The sequence below is a fragment of the Melopsittacus undulatus genome, chromosome 16 (assembly GCF_012275295.1).
Source record: "Melopsittacus undulatus isolate bMelUnd1 chromosome 16, bMelUnd1.mat.Z, whole genome shotgun sequence".
Taxonomy (NCBI): Eukaryota; Metazoa; Chordata; class Aves; order Psittaciformes; family Psittaculidae; genus Melopsittacus; species Melopsittacus undulatus.
In genome coordinates this window covers 5,381,588-5,401,574 of record NC_047542.1, presented here as the reverse complement: position 1 = coordinate 5,401,574, position 19,987 = coordinate 5,381,588, and the positions used below count along the sequence as shown (strand labels likewise).

Here is a 19,987-nt window from a genome sequence, read left to right as displayed (position 1 = left end):
ACAACCAGTTAAGGGTGTAAAGCAGGTATGCTTTTATTCAGGCTGAGGTGCATGGGGATAGCTCCTGCAAAGCATGCACACCTCAGGGTTGTTCTCCCTTTACATTTATTCTCTTAAAGTATATACATAGACATGAGGTTGCTCAATCCGCCTATACATATTTAGTATCTATTCCCGCTTCGCATTATAATGAGCCAGAAGGTCCTTTGCACCTGCGCAGTGCCCCTTCTGGTCATGGGCAGGGGTCTCAGGATGAAGTAAATGAGTCTTCCTCTTGTGGGTAGGGGTCTTCAAGATGAAGTAAATGAGTCTTCCTCTTCTTAAACTTTACACCTTTTAACCTTCAGACATGGCCTTAGGGTCTGGTTGGTCGGTGTCCAGTCTGCTTCTCCTGCCGCTTATCAGCAGAACCCATCATCTGCTTTTGTCCCTTGTCAGTAGAACTGCATCTGCTTCTCCCCCTCCAGCAGTGATCTATGCCTTGGCAAGATGCCAATGGCAGGTACTTGGGACTTAGGACTTACTCAGCCGGTGTCATCCTTTGTCCCCACCGGGATCGGGCCGGGAAGGACCGGATGCCCAATGGGATGGAGACCGGGACCGGATCAGGAGCACGGAGTGGGGGTACCACGGCCGCACGCACCCCCACCCCACCGGCAACTCTCGGTTCCCATTGGCCAGCCGCCTCTGCAGGCGGAGCCAATAGGAAAGCGGACCGGAAGGGGCGGGGCTTAGAGGCGGGACCCCGCCCTCCGGCAGGCGGAGGGAGAGGCTTCGGTGGGGACGCGGTGAGTGAGGCCTAAGGGCGGGTGAGGGGCGTTGAGGTCCGGTGTGGTCTGCCCGGCCCTCCGGGGGTCTTAAAGCCATTGTAGGAGCCGTTTCTGGCTCTGTGAACCGGGGACGAGCTTCAGAGGCCTTCCCGGGCCCTCTCAATGCTCTGAGGGTGACCGCCGGGCCTGAGGCCGCGCGGGGACTGAGGTCCTTCGCGGCTCGGAGGAGGCCTTTGGAGCTCGAGGTCTTTCCTCTCCTCTGCGGGCGCTGAGGGGGTGTCTGTGGGGTTGGATGGGCTCTGGAGGGGGCTGTGGGCCCGGGGGGGAGGTAGAGGGAGAGCTGCCCTTCTGTGGTGTGTGCATATGGGGTCTTAGTGTGCACTGAGGGGGGCTTCCACCTGCCCCGTGTTTGCTTGGAGAGGGGCCTGCAGTGCTTGGCAGGGACTGGACTTTCTCCTGGGCTGTGTAAGAGGCCTTGGGGGCTTGACTTTACCCAGTGCTCCTTGGTGAGGCTGCTGCTTGTAACCACCACCTCCAGAGCAGGAAGCACCCTCCTCTCAGGGTGCTGGTTGGTCACACGGCCCTCCTGTGTGTGGTCCGGGGTTGGAGGCTGGTGGGTTATTATCACGATGTACGGTTTTAGGTTTGAATCCATACCTTCCCTTTTCTCCTTCCTATCTGGCTCTGCTGCAGTTTGAAAGGGGTTTTCCCCTATAAGGGTGCATTAGGTGAGATCTCAGCCTGCCTCTGCTCATAGGCACCGTTTCGTGTGGCGCCTTTCCCTGTCTTTGATCCTGCTGTTGGATTCTCTGTGTTGTCTTCTCAATGACCTTAGACCTTTCAAAGAAGAGGTAATGCTAATGCCAAGTCTTGGATATAAACCTGGGAGGCTCAGAACACACCTCTGCACAGAGAGTGTTTTGAATGCCTTTGCTGCAAGCACAAACACTGTTGTTGCAGTCAGTTATGGCGTTAAGGCAGAAAATTCACCTGTTTTCCCTGTGCCTGCCTTATCCTCACCCCAAAGTCACGCTCCTTCCTGCTGGCATTGGACTCACGACCTGTGAATCGGAAGGAGGTTGTGTCTGGGGGATCAACAGAGAGACGCAGCTCTCCCTTTTGAGGTGTGTCCTTGTTTACCCTGGTGCTGGCACTGTGACACTGCACTGCTGACAGTCACCTGGATTTAAGGTTTATAAATACTTCTGTCCTCAGTTCACCGAAGCGCTCTCAGTGATGTAAGCATCAGAAGAGTGAATTATTGGGTTCAAAAACTGTGGCTTAGTCTGTAGGCAAAGCTGCTTGTGAGAGGTGTTAGTTATTCTTCACACTGGATTTACACATGCCTTTGTTACAATGGAGTGATTTCATTTGGGGTAACAGTCACGCTTTAGTAAAATAGACTTGATGCTGTTTATAACTTCTTTGTACTTATGTCACTTAAAGGAATGCTCTTTTGCAAAGCAGCCTGCTCATGTTGTCACAATTGTCTTTATTTTCTATAATAACATCCATGTTAGAGGCTCTTCTATGGTCTGATCTTATGGTTGAAATGGAGCAGTTTGTCTAGACTAATCCTAAGTGAAGCCTGTGCAGAAAACTGTGTCCAAACCTAAGCTTTTAAGAGCAGGTTAAAGTTGTGCTCTCATGGAGAAAGGTGAAGCTTCTGCCCATGTGAGTTCTGATCCAGGTTTACCACCAAGAGATTCGCTTGGTTCTGGTGGTTTCTTGGAAGTGTCTTTAGTTGGCAGCCACAATGACAATAGCAAACTTGTTTTATGCAGTCTGTGGTGAGAGCTCTAAAATGTCAAGCTTTGGTCACATCTGACCAGGATTGAATTGAAATCGGGGGATTAGATAGAGAGAGCTGCTTTGTACATTAATAGACCCTTTTAGGCCCTGCAGTAAGACTCCACTTCTTGTTAAGGATTTATTAAACGCATGGATAAGCTCCACTACTGGCATATGTTAATTTCTTTGTGAATCTCTTGGATTATTCAGCAGAACAGCTGAATATTCCTCCCAAGGACAGCCTTTGAGGACAATTCCCTTGAAATAAATGAATTGTAACAAATCCTGGCCTTTCTTTTGCTTGTTGTCTTTGAGATAACCATGTATGCATCTGAAGTTTTGACCAGAATTAATGGGTTTCTTGTTCATGAACTTAAAAATGAGCTGGAGCGGACTGGTCTGGAATACATTTGCATCTTAGAACTTTGCCTTTTAAGAGCCACCTTATTCAGTGCCCAAATAGGCACCTTACCCCTGCACAAACACCTCGGTGCATGTGTTGGCATAAGCATCACCTCTGCTTTTTCTATGTTGTATTTTTAAGTGGTATTTTCCCTTTCTTTAAACTTCCACAGAATACGGCTCTGGTTCCTGCTGCCTTCAGCAGAAACATGACACAGCCAAATATGTTTTTGTGGAAGAAGTATTAGTCACATAAGAAAGAATGTTATGAAATATACTTAGAAAGTGTTAGGCTGTGCTTGGCATCTGAACTGTTTACCCCCACGTATAAACAGCTCAGGAGGAACCTTAACTCTCGCCAAGGTACCATCCTAAACCTGAGTGTTTTTGAAACCTTGAGCAACGTGGTTTTCAATGCTTGAAAATAAGGTCTCATGTTCTGTGCTGACACAAACTGAGAGTGCCAATGGGTGGCCTCACCCAGGGGACATTTTAGCCCCTGCTGACACAAACTGAGAGTGCCAATGGGTGGCCTCACCCAGGGGACATTTTAGCCCCTGCTTTTGCCTCCCTAAAAATAAATCAAGATGTGTTTTCCTGAAGAGCTGCAGTGTGCTAAATAAAACACTTGTGTTTATGTGAGGTTCCGGTTGCTTCAGTGTTACTTGCAGTTTACTCATGAGGCTGCACTCTAAAAGGTAGGCTTATGTTTGCTTTGCTTTTTGTTGTTGTCTGGATCTTAATGTGAATTAAACAACTTGATTTGGAGCAGTGCAGCTGATTCTGCAGCCAGTGTGGATCAGCTTTACCCTGCTTATGCTCCAGCTCATCTCAGCCCTTCACCTGGGTAGCTAAGCTGTAGCTCTGGTGGCTTTATCTTACCCAGCTTCCAGCACCTCACCCTGCTGCCTTGTGGTGAGATACAGCAATGGGGATGTCAGATAAACCCCCAGCAGAGATCTGGTGCCAACCTGTCTCCTACCAGTGAGGTAAAGATCTCCTATGCTGGGTTATGACATCCGAGTGTTACCAAGCCTGGTTCTGCTTTTCCACACAAGACACAAACTGCTGGAGAGGGGCTCTTCATCAGGGACTGCAGTGACAGGACAAGGGGTGATGGGTTTAAACAGGGGAAGTTCAGGTTGGATCTAAGGCAGAAGCTGTTCCCTGGGAGGGTGCTGAGGCACTGGCACAGGGTGCCCAGAGAAGCTGTGGCTGCCCCATCCCTGGCAGTGCTCAAGGCCAGGTTGGACACAGGGGCTTGGAGCAGCTGCTCCAGTGGAAGGGGTTGGAACTGGATGAGCATTAAACTGCCTTCAACCCAAACCAGTCTATGATTATTCAGGTACCTCAGTGAACACTGAGCTCCTCCTTACCATAGCACAAATGCCTTTTCAAAACTGGAATATTTACTTTCAAATGTAATTGCATTGCATTAAGCATTTTGCAGCTGGTTTTGTGATGCTGTGTAACTGTTATTCTGAAATCTCTCTGGTGAACAGCTCCTGTGGCCACATTCAACTTTCAAAAATCTATTGTTGGCAGCAGAGCGGAAAGCTATACAATTGGTTAAAAATGAATGGCAGTTGGGAATGAAGGAGCAGTTACTTACTGGGATCCCTTCCAGAGGAGGAAGGTGGAGTTTGAAGCTGCTCATGGTCTTTCTAAAATAAGAGTCAAAGTAAGTGCTTTCTGCTATGGGTGAAACACCAACTGGTGATTTGTAGCAGATGAAAAGCTCAGTGAGAAGAGGAATTTTAGCTTGATCTGAATGTTTCTCTCTACTGATATTCTGCTGTAAAATATTCCACTCTTGTGTACTTCAAAACACACTGATTAATACACTGATCCTCATCTCAAGAGCATCCACACTGGATGGGTTTTGTGCTGAAAGCAAACAGAATGGTTTCTTGAGCCTTTATGGTGCTGCAGTCTGGATGTAGGTCTGGACGCTGTGTTGCAGGCCAGAATTGGAGCTGGTGGTGGCAGAAATGATTCCAAGGACTGACGTTGGGAAACTGCCTGTCCTGAGACCACTGTGGTGAAGCAGAAAGAAGGGATATCTGGTGTTGATCCCCTCAAGTGTGAGCTGAAGTGTTCCTTTGTCCCCTGTTGTCTGCTCCTTGCTCATTTTGAGGGTTCATGCTCTACCGTGTGTGCTGCCTTCAGCTGTAGCACTGTGTGCTCTGGGAAGCTTTGTATCGTCCTGAGTGGTGCAGCCTGCCTCCCCTGTGTGGGATAATGTGCCTCAGTGACGAGAGAGTTGCTCTTTCTTTACATCCCCCCAATCTCTTTATTGTATCCAGACACACCGGATAATTGGGCATTAAAGAATTAAAAGCTTGTTCCCAAGCCACAGGTTGTTCTTGCAATACGTGGTACATATGTATAGAGCAAACATGAGTTTGTACATTAGTGATGTGATATCCAGCATAACATGATAGTTTCATTGTTTGGTTTGGTATGAAGTATGATACCTCTTAAGGCATCTTTCATTAAGCTATTCAGGTGCTTTGGATTGTTCAGCATAACTTGCCAGCACACACACAGATGCTTTATCACAGGTTTGAATCAGGATAAAAATAGTTTCCTACTTATTCAGGTTCTATTTGAATTAATTCAGTATTATTGATGATCTGGGATATACTTAGTCCTGTTCCATGAAATTGTGTTTAAGTAAGCTAGATCCATCTTAGGGGGAAAGCATTAAGAACAACAGAGTAGATTGATCTATGACTTGAACTGATAGAGGATCACATGTCCAGTGTGATGTGTAAGAGCATGGAGCAAATGTGGGCCTTCTTACTGTGCTCAGTAGCAATGCATCACACAGGCACTGGCATATCAAAGTAACTCATTTTATCCTCACTGTAAATTTCTTTGGGCCCAAGTCTGGGATCTCTGATTTGAGAATCCACATGCACATGGTTATGTGCATACTAGAAATCCTGGGAGTTCATTCCTTTCTGGCTGTGTGAGGGATGTGCCGTGGGTGAGTGTCTCTGACCATATAGCATCAAGGACTGGATAACACTGTGCCTTGTCTGCCCTATAGTTCATACAATCAGAGTGGTTTGGCGTGGAAAGGACCTTCAGATCACCCAGTTCCAGCCCTTTGACACCTTCCACTAGAGCAGCTTGCTCCAAGGCTCTGTCCAAAACAGGCTGACCCAGGAATCTGGGGGGAAAGAAAGATTTTGAGAGGGGTTTTGCTGGAAAAGACGAGGCTTAAAGTTATTTCAGGTTTGTATATTCAAACAGTTCATGAATCAGCGCGGGGGGGGGAGAGTGGAGGCTTTTAAGCTGAAACATTTACATGAATCAGGCACTGGGGGAGTGACCATCGGGCACAAACAGTTCAAACCGGACAGCTCTGCTGTGACTTGGTGCTTCCCTCTCCTGCGAGCGGATCTGGGGCTGCTGGTGCTTGTAGCACAGAGGACGTATGAGCCGCCAGTAAGTAAGAGCTGTGCTGTTTGAGAGGGGCTGTTTGCACAGGGTTTGCTTCAGGGTTATAGTAGGTAATAGGAGCGATTATTTCTTGTCCAGAAGTTGTGATAGGTTCACGTAAATCAGACTTGGAGCTTTCTCAGAAACACTGTTTTCCTTTTTTGTGTAGCTTAGAATTGAGAAGTTGCTTTTAGTGTGCAGCTGTAGGAGTTGGAATAGTGTGGATTTGAAACCCAAGTTAAATTTAACTGCTTAAGAAGAAAAATTGAGAAAGAAAACAGCCTTTTTATATCTGAAGAGCTAAAGTGGGTCTTGCTTTTAAACTTTGAAACATTTATTGCTCTTCTGAAAGGTTTTTTAAGTCGTTTTGCAGGAAATGGAAAGAGGACACAGGGCACAACCCTGTTGTCTGCTGCTGTTGCTTCTGGTGCAGGCTTTTAGGTGTATTTGTAGCTTAACCTAAGGCTGGTGAAGGCGAAGTGTAACTCATGGGTGTCACCTGGTTTAACACTTTATTTAGCTCAGAATTCTGTGGATTTAAGGGGGACATTTGTTTTTGCTGTCTCTAGACAAGAACAATCTGCTTGTATTTGAAACAGCTCATCTTTTGGCAGTTTTCCCCTTACCCTGATCAGATTTGCATCCATCCTTCTGCCTAGGAAGGAGCCAGGTGTTCTATATGGGTATAGAGTCACAGACTGATTTAGGTTGGAAGGAACCTTACAGCTCCTCCAGCTCCAACCCCTGCCATGGGCAGGGACCTCTTCCCCTGGAGCAGCTGCTCCAAGCCCCTGTGTCCAACCTGGCCTTGAGCACTGCCAGGGATGGGGCAGCCACAGCTTCTCTGGGCACCCTGTGCCAGCGCCTCAGCACCCTCCCAGGGAACAGCTTCTGCCTAAGAGCTCAGCTCAGTCTCCCCTCTCTTGGGCAGGTTCAAGCCATTCCCCTTGACCTCCAGTTTCTCTTCAGTTCTCTCCCCCATCCCACTGGGGAGTGAACAAGTGACTCTTTGGGGCTCGTTTGCCATCTGGGGTTAAACCACAACAGAAATTAAATTAATTCCGAGCTTTTCTTGGTTGCATGCAGTTATATTAGAAGCACATCTTGTTCTGGAGTGTCTTGACTGCAGAATTAGGTCAGGCACACCCTATGGATGCGTGTTTCCTGCTTGCTCACATTTCTGAAAATAATTGGACGTGGAATGGGTTTGGAGGTTTAAAGTGGTGTTGTCACCTTGGAAAGGAGTTGTTTGGAGTTTTATTTAAGTCCTTGCGGTTACACCGTGGTTCAGGCAGAGGGAAGGATTAGTAACTGTTGCACTCACTCAGTGCAGGTTGTTCCTTGCTACTCACAAACCCAACGGTGAAGTAAGGTCACTACTTCTACTATTTTTACTCTCTTACCACTTCCTCCTTGTCATGCTGGAGAGGGGCTCTTCATCAGGGACTGTAGCAATGGGACGAGGGGTGATGGGTTCAGACTGAAACAGGGCGAGTTCAGGTTGGATCTAAGGCAGAAGCTGTTCCCTGTGAGGGTGCTGAGGCGCTGGCACAGGGTGCCCAGAGAAGCTGTGGCTGCCCCATCCCTGGCAGTGCTCAAGGCCAGGTTGGACACAGGGGCTTGGAGCAGCTGCTCCAGTGGAAGGGGTCCCTGCCCGTGGCAGGGGTTGGAGCTGGAGGAGCTTTAAGGTCCTGTATTTAAAGGGGTTTTCTCTGATGGCCATGTTACAGTGTTGGAGTGTTTTCTCTACACACACATCACTGATGTACTGATCATGGTGTGCAAGTTAAGCCATTTGGCTCCTTCCAGTAGCCAGGCAATGACTGTATACCTTGGAAAGCTTGGAAGAGCCTTGGATTCCTTAGGGTGGGGAAGAATAATGTGCTAAAGATATCCCAGTACAATTCCTTCTTTCTTAAGAGTTGCATAGAACAAGGCTCAGCCTCTATCCCTGCAAAAGGTTTGCAGCAGGAACCAGTTGTGCCAAGGATGTTGCTAAATAAAACTTGTCTCCAGTTTGTGTTTAGAAAAGCAACCTCACTTCCCTTTTTTTCTCTCAGCAAAAGTGTTGGCTTGAAACAAGTTCAAATAAAGATGACTTCAGCGCGTGGGTTGGGGAGCAGAGATGCTGCTTCAGTTGCATGTCATGTTCTGGAGGGAGGAGGGATCCACATGCTCCAAGTGAGGCAGAGTCAATGGCCACAGTCAGATGTGAGGTTTGATTTCTGACTGTGACACTGATTTCATTTTAAATCCCAGCCTCTTCAGGAGCTCTTTCTCTGAGCTTTAGTGCTGAGCATGACATTGGGCTTTTGTTACTGCTGACTTCCCAGCTCCCCAAATCCAGCTGCCCACAAATCCTGAGTCTTCAGCTCAGACTGGTCCCTGCCTGCTTCGGGATATCAGCATCCAACCAAGCACCTGAGAAGTGAGCTAAGAAGTGGGGTTTCTCATGATCAGTCCTGTAGTACCAGCCAATTGATGCTTACCAGAGGGTAGAAACGTGCATGGAAACACACCTCAAAAGAAGATGGGAACCTGCTTGTCTTTGTCCTGCTAACCACAGGGTAATTGCTGGTGAGCTCCAGGAGTGAACGTGCTGCAAGTCAGTGTAACACTGAGCCTGATGCTCTGGCTAGTCCCGAAGATGGTGTTTCTCAGTGTCCTTCCCTCCTAAAAGACTTCCCTGCAGTGCTTCCCAGGGCTGCCAGGAGGAAGGAGCAGTTCATATTTGTATGAAGATGAATACTGCTAATTATTATTTATAGGTATTTATTCTCACTATGGGTATTGCACCTTGATCCTGGGCATGAAAAGAATATTTGTAAGCTGGTCAGGCATGAGTAGAACCTTCTGAAGTCTTTACTTACTGGTTTCCCTGCTGGGTTGTATGTATGATTGCAGTGTATTTGTCATGCAAAATGACTAGTTTGGATCTGTATTGTCCCAGCCAGCTGTGCTAAAGGAATCCTTACTCATTTACCTCAATTCTGCTGACGCATAATGTGTAGGATTTGAGCATGCCAAGAGGCAACAGGGAAATAGCATTAGCCTGGCCCAAGACAGATTATCAGTAGGGCTTCCTGTAGATTTAATGACGAAACTCGGATCTGATGCTGGTCAGAGCCACCACTATTGCAAAGAGCATCTGTGTTTCTGCATCTTTCTATCACTGCAGCTTTTAGCACCTTTCACTGGTGCTGACCTTAATGTAACAGCAAAGAATGAGGAGAAAAGTGTCAAACAGTTGGGGCTTTTTGTCCTAAAATCCTGCTTAACAGATTAAGCAGAAAAGGACTGGGGGGGATGATCAGGAGAAATTCATGTCTTATAGCTTATGTGAAGCTACAAGACGTATAGATGGTAGTTCTACAAGTAGTTTCTGAGGTGTTGTAGTAGAGGTCTCTGCTGACTGGCACACAGGGTCTCTGGAATTGTGCATGTGTTTAATTCTAAGCGTAAGATGATGAACAGGCACAGCAACGTTCATCACACCCAGATAGTTGTGAAAATGCATCTGTAGGCGTTTTTCATGCTATTTGACATAAAGTCCCAGCCTGGTTTGTGTTGGAAGGGACCTTAAAGCTCCTCCAGCTCCAACCCCTGCCACGGGCAGGGACCCCTTCCACTGGAGCAGCTGCTCCAAGCCCCTGTGTCCAACCTGGCCTTGAGCACTGCCAGGGATGGGGCAGCCACAGCTTCTCTGGGCACCCTGTGCCAGCGCCTCAGCACCCTCCCAGGGAACAGCTTCTGCCTCAGAGCTCAGCTCAGTCTCCCCTCTGGATAAAGGAGTTCCCCTTTGTCCATTAACATAGATCATTCCTGGGACAGGAGGTTTGTCCTGAAGTTGTAAGAGTGGGGCAGTTGGTATGTTCTGCTTAGATCCTAGCACTGGGTATTTGGTGAGAGGAGGATGGTGATGCACTGCACACTGTTGAGTTTGCAGGAACTTGCATGACCCTTGTAGGTTCCTTGTGTGGCTGCTGCAGCCTTTGGAAATGAAAAAGTACAGCAGCTTTTCACAGGGTTCTGCTGCTGCCAGAAATCCTCCTTCTGATGAGCCTGGCATGAGGTGTAAGCACTGCGTTTGTATTACATACAGATAATGCTGGCAACTTCCTGTTGGATTGATGGGACAAGAGGAAGGAATTGTTATTCCTTTTGAATGTTTCCAATTAAGACTGAAATGGCAGTAACTGACTGGAAACCCAGCACTGAACTGCTCATTAAAACCTTTATCCTCAGCAGATCCTGCCCAGCAAACTCTCCAACTCTCATTTGGCATTTTGGTGGTTTGTTAGTGCTGGATTGCGTCTGGTTTGTATCCAGCCCTGTCAGGGTTCTGCCATGGATGGGACTCCAGGCTCTGGAGTCTTCATTCAGCCAGGCAGAGGACACAGGACAATTGTTCTGCAGGGGGGAAGTTGGGAACATTCATTAATGAGGAAATTGGTGTTTTGTGTTTGGGAGAATGAAAAGGAAACGCATCCAGCCAAGAAAAGAGAGTGATGTCTTGTCCAGGGCAAGGGGAGAATGAGGTAAAGAGACAGCAAAAGAGATCTGTAGGGAGAGAGAAGGGAGGGAAAAGTGACCAAAGAAGATGTCTTCACATGTGCTGAAGCACAGTTACGATTTGAGTGGCATTGGTTAAAGTGTTGTATGTGTCATGCAACACGGTCTAGTGTGAAGTGTCCCTGCCCATGGCCGGGGGTTGGAACTGGATGATCTTAAGGTCTTTTCCAACACAAACCATTCTGTGATTCTATGACTATAGTGGGTTAAACACTGGCACTGGAGTAAGCACTATGTGACAGGAGGGTGGTGAATCAAGAAGGAAAGACCACAGAACGCAGTATCTGTGACCAGGGAGCTTCCTTCAGACCTCAGAGGGGTTAAGAGGCAATGCCTGAGCTGTTAACTGGGAAAATGCTGGGGTTTGGGCTATAGCTGTATTACAGAAGTCATTTTGCCGGTGCTGGGAATCTAGAGAGATGTGGTATGGAGGTGAGGCAGGGAAGTAGTTGCAGGATCATACATGTGTCCTCTGAAGGCATCAGTGGCTTTAGACTTGCTTCTTAATAAGCAAAGGTTTCTAGATTAAATAGACCCCTGATTACTATAACAGCTTTATTTCCCTCGCCTTAGGTAAACATAGGGCCACAACCAGCACCATAAGCCTTCTGAAACACAGTTAAGTGTCTGAAGAAACACCTTTTGAGCCTGGGAGGCTTTGCTTGTTATTCCAGGTACAGGGATTCATTGCTCGGGAGTTTCTTCCAAAACCAACAACCTGGTGTTTTCTCTCCTAGCTCTTCTCTTAGAAAACGCAGCCAACTCCTCGCGTCACGGAGGCCCAGCATGAATGTGAACTGTGCTGCTGGCACAGACTGGCCAAGGAATCTGGAGTCCACTTGTTCTGTGGGGAGCACAACGGTAGCAGTCCAGGAGTCAGAAGGAAGTAACGTGGTGTTAGGAGGTCACAGCCCAGCTGCAGCTCCCAGGACTGAGGGTAATGCCTTTACCTTAGCAGTGAGAAGGTTTTAGGGTTGTTTTGTTTTTCTGAGGGGGTGCTGTGTTTTGGGAAATCTCCAGTTTGCTATAGGGAATACGTATCCTGCCTCTGCCAGGCTGGTCGAAAGGACAATGGTCCACAGCAGTTTGGGGTCTTGCTGTTTTAGCAAGAACATCACACAGGTACGCCCTGGTTGGCCAACTTGCAGCTCCTCCTGAGTTGTCCTCCTGAGCACATTAGGACATTCCTGATGAGCTGTGTGCCCACCATGGAGCAGCATCAGCCACCATCCACTGTGGTGTTTGCTTCTGCTCCTGCTTTGCTGTGAGAGTAGCTGTCAGTGCTGGGACTCTGTGTTTCAGGCCTTGTGTAATTCCTGGGCTCCTGCTCTTACACACTGAAGCTCCTTGCTTTAACAAGGAACATTAAGCATCATGGTTCATCAGGAATTTTCTTACTCACAATCCAACTGCTGGCTCAGTTTTAAAATGCAGTGTGGTTTTATGTCATGTAACATTACCCTGACCTCCCTGTATGACTCAGGTGATGACGTATAACACTACATATATTGACATCCCTGTATGACTCAGTTTTCTTACTACAGGGCTACAGTGAAATGATGTTTTTCAGCATCCTCAATATCTTACTCTTGCAATATTCATTTGTCTCTCTCAGGTTTAGATCCTGAATGCCGGCACACTCCTTGTCCAGTAAGTCCCCAGCTCAGTAGCATGTTGTCTGCTCCTGAAGACACTCACAACTGCCATTTCCAAGATGGAAATAAGAGACAGTTGGAATACTTTAACACCCAGGAACGCCATGGGTGCTGCACCTTGTCCTCAAGCAGCAGCTCACAGCCGGTGGCTCCAGAGAAGGTGACGCTCGTGGTAGATGGCACTCGCTTTGCAGTGAACCCACAGATTTTCACTGCTCACCCTGACACCATGCTGGGAAGGTGCGTTGGTTCTAGATGCCTCAATGGGGGCAAATGTTTGCTATAGTGGAACAGACTCCAAGAGCCTGTTTGCCATCTGTACACACAAGCAGGGCAAGGTTGACCTCATTCAGAACTTGGCTGTGAGGGCTTGAAGACATGCCCAGATGTAGAAGGAGTTGGTAGTTCTCTAGGTAACATTCTCCTTTCTGTCCTCTTCCTTCAAACAGTGAGTGCTTTTAGCTAGACCTGGTCTCCTTTTGCCTCTGACTGTTTGCCTTGTTTGTAAGCAGTGCATCTGTCCCCAGCTGATAACCTGCCTTCCAGAATGGGGAAAATGATAATGTTCCATCCCCCTTCTGCTGTTATCTTTTGATACTCTCCCCAGAGAGAATTTACTCTGCTCCCTGTAGCATGGCATAAAGGTTGGAGCCTTTTGACACAATAGGAAGCACTCATTTTCTGTATTGCCAGTGCTTTCACCCATCCCTGACCAAAGGAGATGGGTTACTGACCCCTGTGGAGGCTATTGTGTAAAACAAGGGATCAAAAAGCATGTGGTGGGTATCTCATGTAGTGTCAGTGAAACGACTTTATTGCTGGGGTAATTTCTGACAGGATTGAATGAGTTGTTCCTTGGAGCTGTGGCTTGTTGCATGCACTCCAGTAGATGGTCTTTACTGTTCGGGTGGTGAGGAACTGGAATGGGTTGCCCAGGGAGGTTGTGAATACTCCATCCCTGTCAGTGTTCAAGGCCAGGTTGGACGAAGCCTTGCGTGGCATGCTTTAGTGTGAGGTATCCCTGCCCATGGTGGGGTTGGAACTGCATGATCTTAAGGTCCTTTCCAACCCAAACCATTCTGTGATTCTATGTAACAAGAGTCCAGTTATAGGATGACTGAGCTGAAACAGCTCTTGTGCTTATTTACCATGTGAGAGATTTAAATGTAGGGTTTATTACTGTATATATGTATCACTGCTGGATTTGTTTAACCTCAATGCACCTATTGATCCCTAGAATGAATGCATTTCAATATACTTATGCCCTTACATAGATTTTTATCTGTTCAGAATGTTTGGACCAGGAAGAGAATACAATTTCACACGGCCAAATGAAAAGGGGGAATATGAAATCGCAGAAGGAATCAGCTCAGCTGTGTTCCGGACTGTGCTGGTAAGGACGTGTTTGCAGATGGAAGAAAACAGTCTGTTTGTGCCAAACTGAGCCATGTCCCAGGGGGGATGCAGCTGCCTGGGACATGTTCTGTTATTCCTGTTCTGCACTGTGATTGTATTAAAACTCTTCAGTATGAGTCAACATTTCAGATGTTGCCTTTTACCTTTCTTGTGTCACACTGTTGTAGCCTATGAGCTGTTATGAAACTCTCTGCCATGGGAGAGGTTTTAACTGGAGCTCACTGTTGATCAGACCCAAGCGAATCTGCAAAGAGACAGAGATGTAAATTCTCGGACAGGGAGGGTGGTTTTACTGTTCACAGAGCTATAAATATCCTCTGTAACTCTCAAATGTTGGTTAACAAAACAAAGAGGTAATGAAAAGTTATCAGGCTCCAAGATATTCTCAATTTTTCATTCCCAAAATTGTCCTTTTATTTGCAGGATTATTACAAAACTGGGATCATTAACTGCCCTGATGGGATTTCCATCCCAGACCTTCGAGACACATGTGATTACCTCTGCATAAACTTTGATTTCAACACAATCAAATGTCAAGATTTAAGTAAGTATGGAGAGAAACCAGCTCTTAGGAGCTAATCTGCATGGGTTTGAGCACTCTGATCCTGACTCAATGCAATTCTTTATTGTGGGCTTTAGTTTAACATGGAAGTGTGGACTCACTAAGACTCATCTATGCATGGCATTTAAACAGCTTCCTTTTTGTGCTGCATCAATCCCAAGGGAAGTGAGCAAATCACAGGCACCTTGCATTCATTCTATTGCTGTTCCACTCTATTGGTTGGACCTTGGTGTTCTTTTAATGGTAGTGTAATGATTCGACAGTGTAATGTGTATCCCTTTGGAAGCATGGTCTCATGCATCTGATTTTGCCAGTTCTGGAGCTGTGGAGACTGTTGATGCATCTGAACATGTGTTAAGCAGTTTGTCTGAAGAAGAATTCAGGCTGTGCTCTTGAATGTATATGGGAAGTGTAGAGTGGGGACATATTTTCTTGCTGTGTAAAACAGTTCATCGTATGATGTCCATCTCATTAGGTGCTCTGTTACATGAGCTCTCCAATGATGGTGCTCACAAGCAGTTTGACAGCTACCTGGAGGAGCTCATCCTGCCTATAATGGTGGATAGTGCAAGGAAAGGAGAACGTGAATGCCACATTGTGGTGCTGACAGATGAAGACACTGTGGACTGGGATGAAGATCATCCACCTCCAATGGGAGAGGAGTACTCACAAAGTAAGGGCTCAGCACTGGTGCTCCTGGCTCCATGTTCCTTCTGAACTGACTGCTGCTAGAGCCTGGTCAGAGCTTTGATCTGACCACCTGTATTGGTAATGACAGCACTCACTGCATCTTCCTTTCATTTGCTGCTTCCCCCTCAGCTTTTTCATGGCTCCTTAGTGAGTAAACACTGCTTCACACACCCTCCACCACCCATTCTATCCAGCCTGCAATATTCATCACTGCCTTCCCACCAAGGAAGTGGTACAGCTAGTCCCAGTCATGGGAACAGACATCTGGAGTAGTTCTTGGGAACCAAACTTGGTTTTCAACACCTCACAGAATCCCAGCGTGGTTTGGGTTGGAAGGGACGTTAAAGCTCCTCCAGCTCCAACCCCTGCCACGGGCAGGGACCCCTTCCACTGGAGCAGCTGCCCCAAGCCCCTGTGTCCAACCTGGCCTTGAGCACTGCCAGGGATGGGGCAGCCACAGCTTCTCTGGGCACCCTGTGCCAGCGCCTCAGCACCCTCCCAGGGAACAGCTTCTGCCTAAGAGCTCAGCTCAGTCTCCCCTCTCTTGGGCAGGTTCAAGCCATTCCCCTTGGCCTGTCCCTACAGGCCCTTGTCCCAAGCCCCTCTCCAGCTTTCCTGTAGTCCCCTTTTAGGAACCTCCACACTGTAGCATGTCAAAACCAGGGAGAAAAAGTCCCTCCTTGTAGTTTCTAATCCTCTTTTTATCCCTCCAGTCCTTTACAGCTCCAAGCTGTACAGATTCTTCAAGTACATCGAGAACCGTGATGTGGCAAAAGCTGTCTTAAAGGAGCGAGGCCTGAAGAACATTCGCATTGGCATTGAAGGTAAACTGCTCCTTCAGGTGACTCCACACTAAAGCCTGGTTTCCTCTGGGCTCAAGGCATTTGTTGCTTTGCTCTGTGTTACTAAGTGTTTATTTTCATGGAATTAGTACAAGCCAGGTGTGTTCCTTCACCTTTATCATGTTACACTGAAATTGGTCAGGAGGCTTAAATGTTAGAGAAAAGTAAAAGAGATGTAGCATGGAGTAGTAAGACTGTTCTCTTTAGGAGCCAGTAAACAGGAAACAGGAGGCCCAGAACTTCTGCCTGCTGATCCAGGCATTCCCTTGGGGAGCTTAGAGAACACTGTGCTTTGTCCTGGGACTCTGTCTTATTTTTAAAGTAGCTGTGTCTGCTCACAAACTGGCCAACACTGCACAGCCTTGATCATATAGCTACACACACAGTACTGCACCCTCTTTATAGAGACTCGGTTTTGAGTATAGAGACTCAAAAAAAAACAGTTTTTGCAAACCAACAATGGTAGATGTGGAATGTGGGTGTTCATCTCCTAAGTCCCCCTGACCCCATAGTCATTCCTGCCTGGCTGTTCTGGGATCCTCTTGTCCCTTTGTGCATATCAGAGATGTGAAACATGACTGACTGGCTGTGTTTTCAGGGTATCCCACCTGCAAAGAGAAGGTGAAGAGGAGGCCTGGTGGCCGCTCAGAAGTTATCTACAACTACGTTCAACGGCCTTTCATCCAGATGTCATGGGAGAAGGAAGAGGGCAAAAGCCGTCACGTTGATTTCCAGTGTGTTCGGAGCAAATCCCTCACAAACCTTGTCACTGTGGGTGATGATGTTTCAGAGGACCACGAGGTTATAATGCATCACCCCCCACAGGTAGATGAACTGGACAGGCTGAATGCACCATTCTCCCAAATGGCTGTGAATGATATACCAGATTAGTGGTGGCTCAGGGTCATGGTCCCAGTGATGTGGGAACGTCTCAGCATAGTTCCATCCCTGGTGATGGAACACAGACTCTTGCAGGGTGCTTTATCCTCGTTCCTGCTCTTACTACGTTGTCATACTTCAAGCATGTTAATAAAGAGCCACACTCTATGGTCTAATTGTGCAATCAAAAGCAACATCTCCTCAAACAAGAAGAAATGATGCTGTTTGTTTCTACTTCAAAGGCTTCCAGATTGGTGGGTGCTGAATATTTTACCTGAACTTCTAAATGAAGATTCTGAAACATCGTGTTTGACATGAGAGAGGAAATTCTGAGCCTGTCAAGACAAAGCTTTCCTTTATCATTAGGCACTTAGCTTTGCTTTTGTGTTATATCAGTTACAAAGGACCCAATATCAAAGCAGGACAGATGATGCTCTTTCATCAACCAGCAGAAATGTAGCACAGCTGGGACAGCAAAATCCTGAGTGTGGAAGAATGTGTTTACACTGCCACCTGGCTCTGCATCCAGTGTTGTACTGCTGTTCAGGGCAAGGATGGACTAGCTCAATAGGAAGTATATGCCTGTTGACAGGAATTGCCCATATATACTTATCCATAGGATGGAATCGTTTTTAGGGATGTTGTCTGTTAAGTTCAGCAAAATGAGTAGATCATATTGAAGGAAAAAGCAAAAAAGAAGAGACTGTAGTTGATATTTTACCAACAAAGTAAATCTGTTTAGTAGCCTAATAGATGTAAACATCCTCCTAGAAGTGACTGCATGCTAAAGACTATCAGTTGTCTTCTCCACCCCCCTGCTAAGACAGAAGTGGAGGAGCCCCCAGTACAGTTTACTCTGTAAGTAAATTCCTTGGTCTCATCCACCTTAGTCAGTATTTCTGTAGACTCTCCCAGGAGCATTCTACTGTTGCAGGTTTAAAGGGCCAGCTACTGTCTTCCCAGTTTGGAAGTGACTGCACCATTTTGCTGTGAGGCAGGTAAGAAACCAGCCTTCAGCAGAGAAAAATACACATACCTGGGAGCAACACTTCTTTGCTGCTCTGATTATAGTACCCTAGTTGGTGGTTCAGGCTCTGTGCATTTTGGATTCAGAGACAACAGAGTTGTGAATGTAAGTAGAGACACACTCCAGGCTGGTTTAGCTGAGTTATATCAAAACCAAATGGTCCTGTTCCTTTAGTGTGGAGGTACCTGTAGGCTTCATTAACCCCAAGTAGCACACAGTGAGTTCAGAACCACCACAACCAAGCAGCACATCAACCATAACGGGTCTCTGGTTGTTCTGATTATTGTGTAGAGGTTTTATGTACCCAAAGCAGGATTAAATGTGATGCAAAGAAAAGCTGAAACCCAGTCAAAGGAAGGGAGAGAGCTCCCTTGCAAGGTTAAGTTCAGGTCAGTTCTGCTCTTGCAGTTGGCTGCTGTTGAATCCTGTACCACTTACACATTCAGTTACCTGGTCATAGTTGGCAAAAGAGAGGTAGGTACTCTGCCCTGGAAGGTTTCATTCTTTGTTGCCAGGGTTGTATTATAAAGCAAATCTTGTTGCATTCTCCATCTGTCTGCAAAGCGTATGGTAGACCCAGCACTGAAGTTACTGTTTGCTGCTAAGGATGTTTGGGTTTTCAGTGTAAGTACCATGACAGTCTCAAGCACAGATTTTCCTGAAGGTTTATGAGTTGTTTTAGTTGCAAGTAACAAAATCTTTGCCAAGGCATCAATTTGCTGATATATTTAGCTCCCATTTGTATGGATACAGTTCTATTCTTTGCAGTGTTTCTGTTCTTAGCTTCTTTCCCAAGTGCAGCAAATCAATTTCTTCTTTTTCTAAGTGCCTATGGGAAGGTTTCCAGAAGTACTTCAGGACCTCCTGGGGATCCCAGTGGTTCAGACACCCAGGTCCACCTGATGACTTCTGCAAAATCCTCCCTGTGTGTCAGTGGATCAGGATAGAGAAGTGTCCTTCAGGATCAGCACAGAGGTGGTGGCAATCACTTCCCATTCTTGCTCTAGGTGAATTTCTATTTTTGTAGTAGAGAAAGGAAGACACATGGACCATCAGCCCCCCAGCTAAGGGCCAGACCAAGCCCATTACCTACCGTTTCCACAAGCTGAAGGCGCTGGTGAGACCCTGCCCAGCAGTGATGGAGCTTGGCCCCAGGACCTATGGATTCTCTTCCTTTCTGTGTGTATTTCTCTTTCCAGCTGTGTAAGTTTGAAGTAAACATTTGTTGATATTGACCAGCTGACTTGCAACTGGAGATTACACATGGCTCTGTTCTGCAGACCTGAAACGTGTGTGTTGGTGAGCTACAGGATTGTGTCAAGGCATCTGACTTCAATGGGACCTGACAGCCAAGTACCAAAACAAACTCCTCTGGTGTCCATCCCTGAGCCCAGCATCAGCAAACCTCTGGAAGGATTTGGCCAGTTTAGTAGGACAGTGATTACAGGGACTTAATTGCAACAAGCCATTGCGTGAGAGTTGGAGAATGGCAGGGCCTTGTTGAAGCTCGTTGGTACTCTGGGTAATCAGTTGGACCTTCAGCATGGGATGGACGTATCCAGCGTCCATCCTTTCCACACCAGTTTTACCCCTCCAAAAGCCCACTGCAGTTTATTGGCTTTCCCAAGGAATTTAAGATGAGCTTTATTTTTTTTAGTAGAGTGAATTCTATTGGAACACTAAAGCAAACTGAGAAGCAGGCATTAGCTTTTCCTTCTCTTCTTGTGGTCACCTACTTCAGGTACGTCAAGTTTTGTCTTCCTCTAAATCTACTGCAGTGTTACCTGTGGTGTGCGTGAACTACAGCTGTATGGTTTCTTTATTAAAGTATAAATTATACCTGGCTTGTCTGGCTCTTCTAAAACTCATTTTAAATGGGGAGTAGAACAGACAGAGGAGGAGTTACTCAAGGTTTTGTTTCTTCCTTCATA

At 46.8% G+C, this 19,987-nt stretch overlaps 1 protein-coding gene across 3 annotated transcripts; it reads left to right on the top strand.

Annotated features, from left to right (window-relative positions):
• Positions 1 to 745: 745 nt before the first annotated feature.
• On the top strand, positions 746 to 19,900 carry KCTD20 (potassium channel tetramerization domain containing 20). 3 transcript variants are annotated; one of them, XM_031042908.2, is made up of 9 exons: positions 6,299 to 6,419; positions 11,723 to 11,922; positions 12,601 to 12,635; positions 12,738 to 12,880; positions 13,931 to 14,033; positions 14,480 to 14,600; positions 15,094 to 15,291; positions 16,022 to 16,132; positions 16,749 to 19,900. In XM_031042908.2, exons 1-9 carry the CDS (start codon positions 6,409 to 6,411, stop codon positions 17,039 to 17,041), a joined length of 1,215 nt encoding a protein of 404 aa, XP_030898768.1. In that variant the 5' UTR covers positions 6,299 to 6,408; the 3' UTR covers positions 17,042 to 19,900. The 3 variants fall into 3 exon arrangements, with proteins under 3 accessions (XP_030898767.1, XP_030898768.1, XP_005142210.2); XM_031042907.2 differs by lacking the exon at positions 6,299 to 6,419 and adding an exon at positions 746 to 788 and having other exon boundaries at positions 12,601 to 12,880; XM_005142153.4 differs by having other exon boundaries at positions 12,601 to 12,880.
• The last annotated feature ends 87 nt before the right edge of the window (positions 19,901 to 19,987 follow it).

Coding starts and splice junctions, on each gene's coding strand:
- KCTD20 (XM_005142153.4), top strand. Junction 14,034..14,479: donor CTGTGTTCCGGACTGTGCTG/GTAAGGACGTGT, acceptor TTTTATTTGCAG/GATTATTACAAAACTGGGAT. Junction 16,133..16,748: donor CATTCGCATTGGCATTGAAG/GTAAACTGCTCC, acceptor CTGTGTTTTCAG/GGTATCCCACCTGCAAAGAG.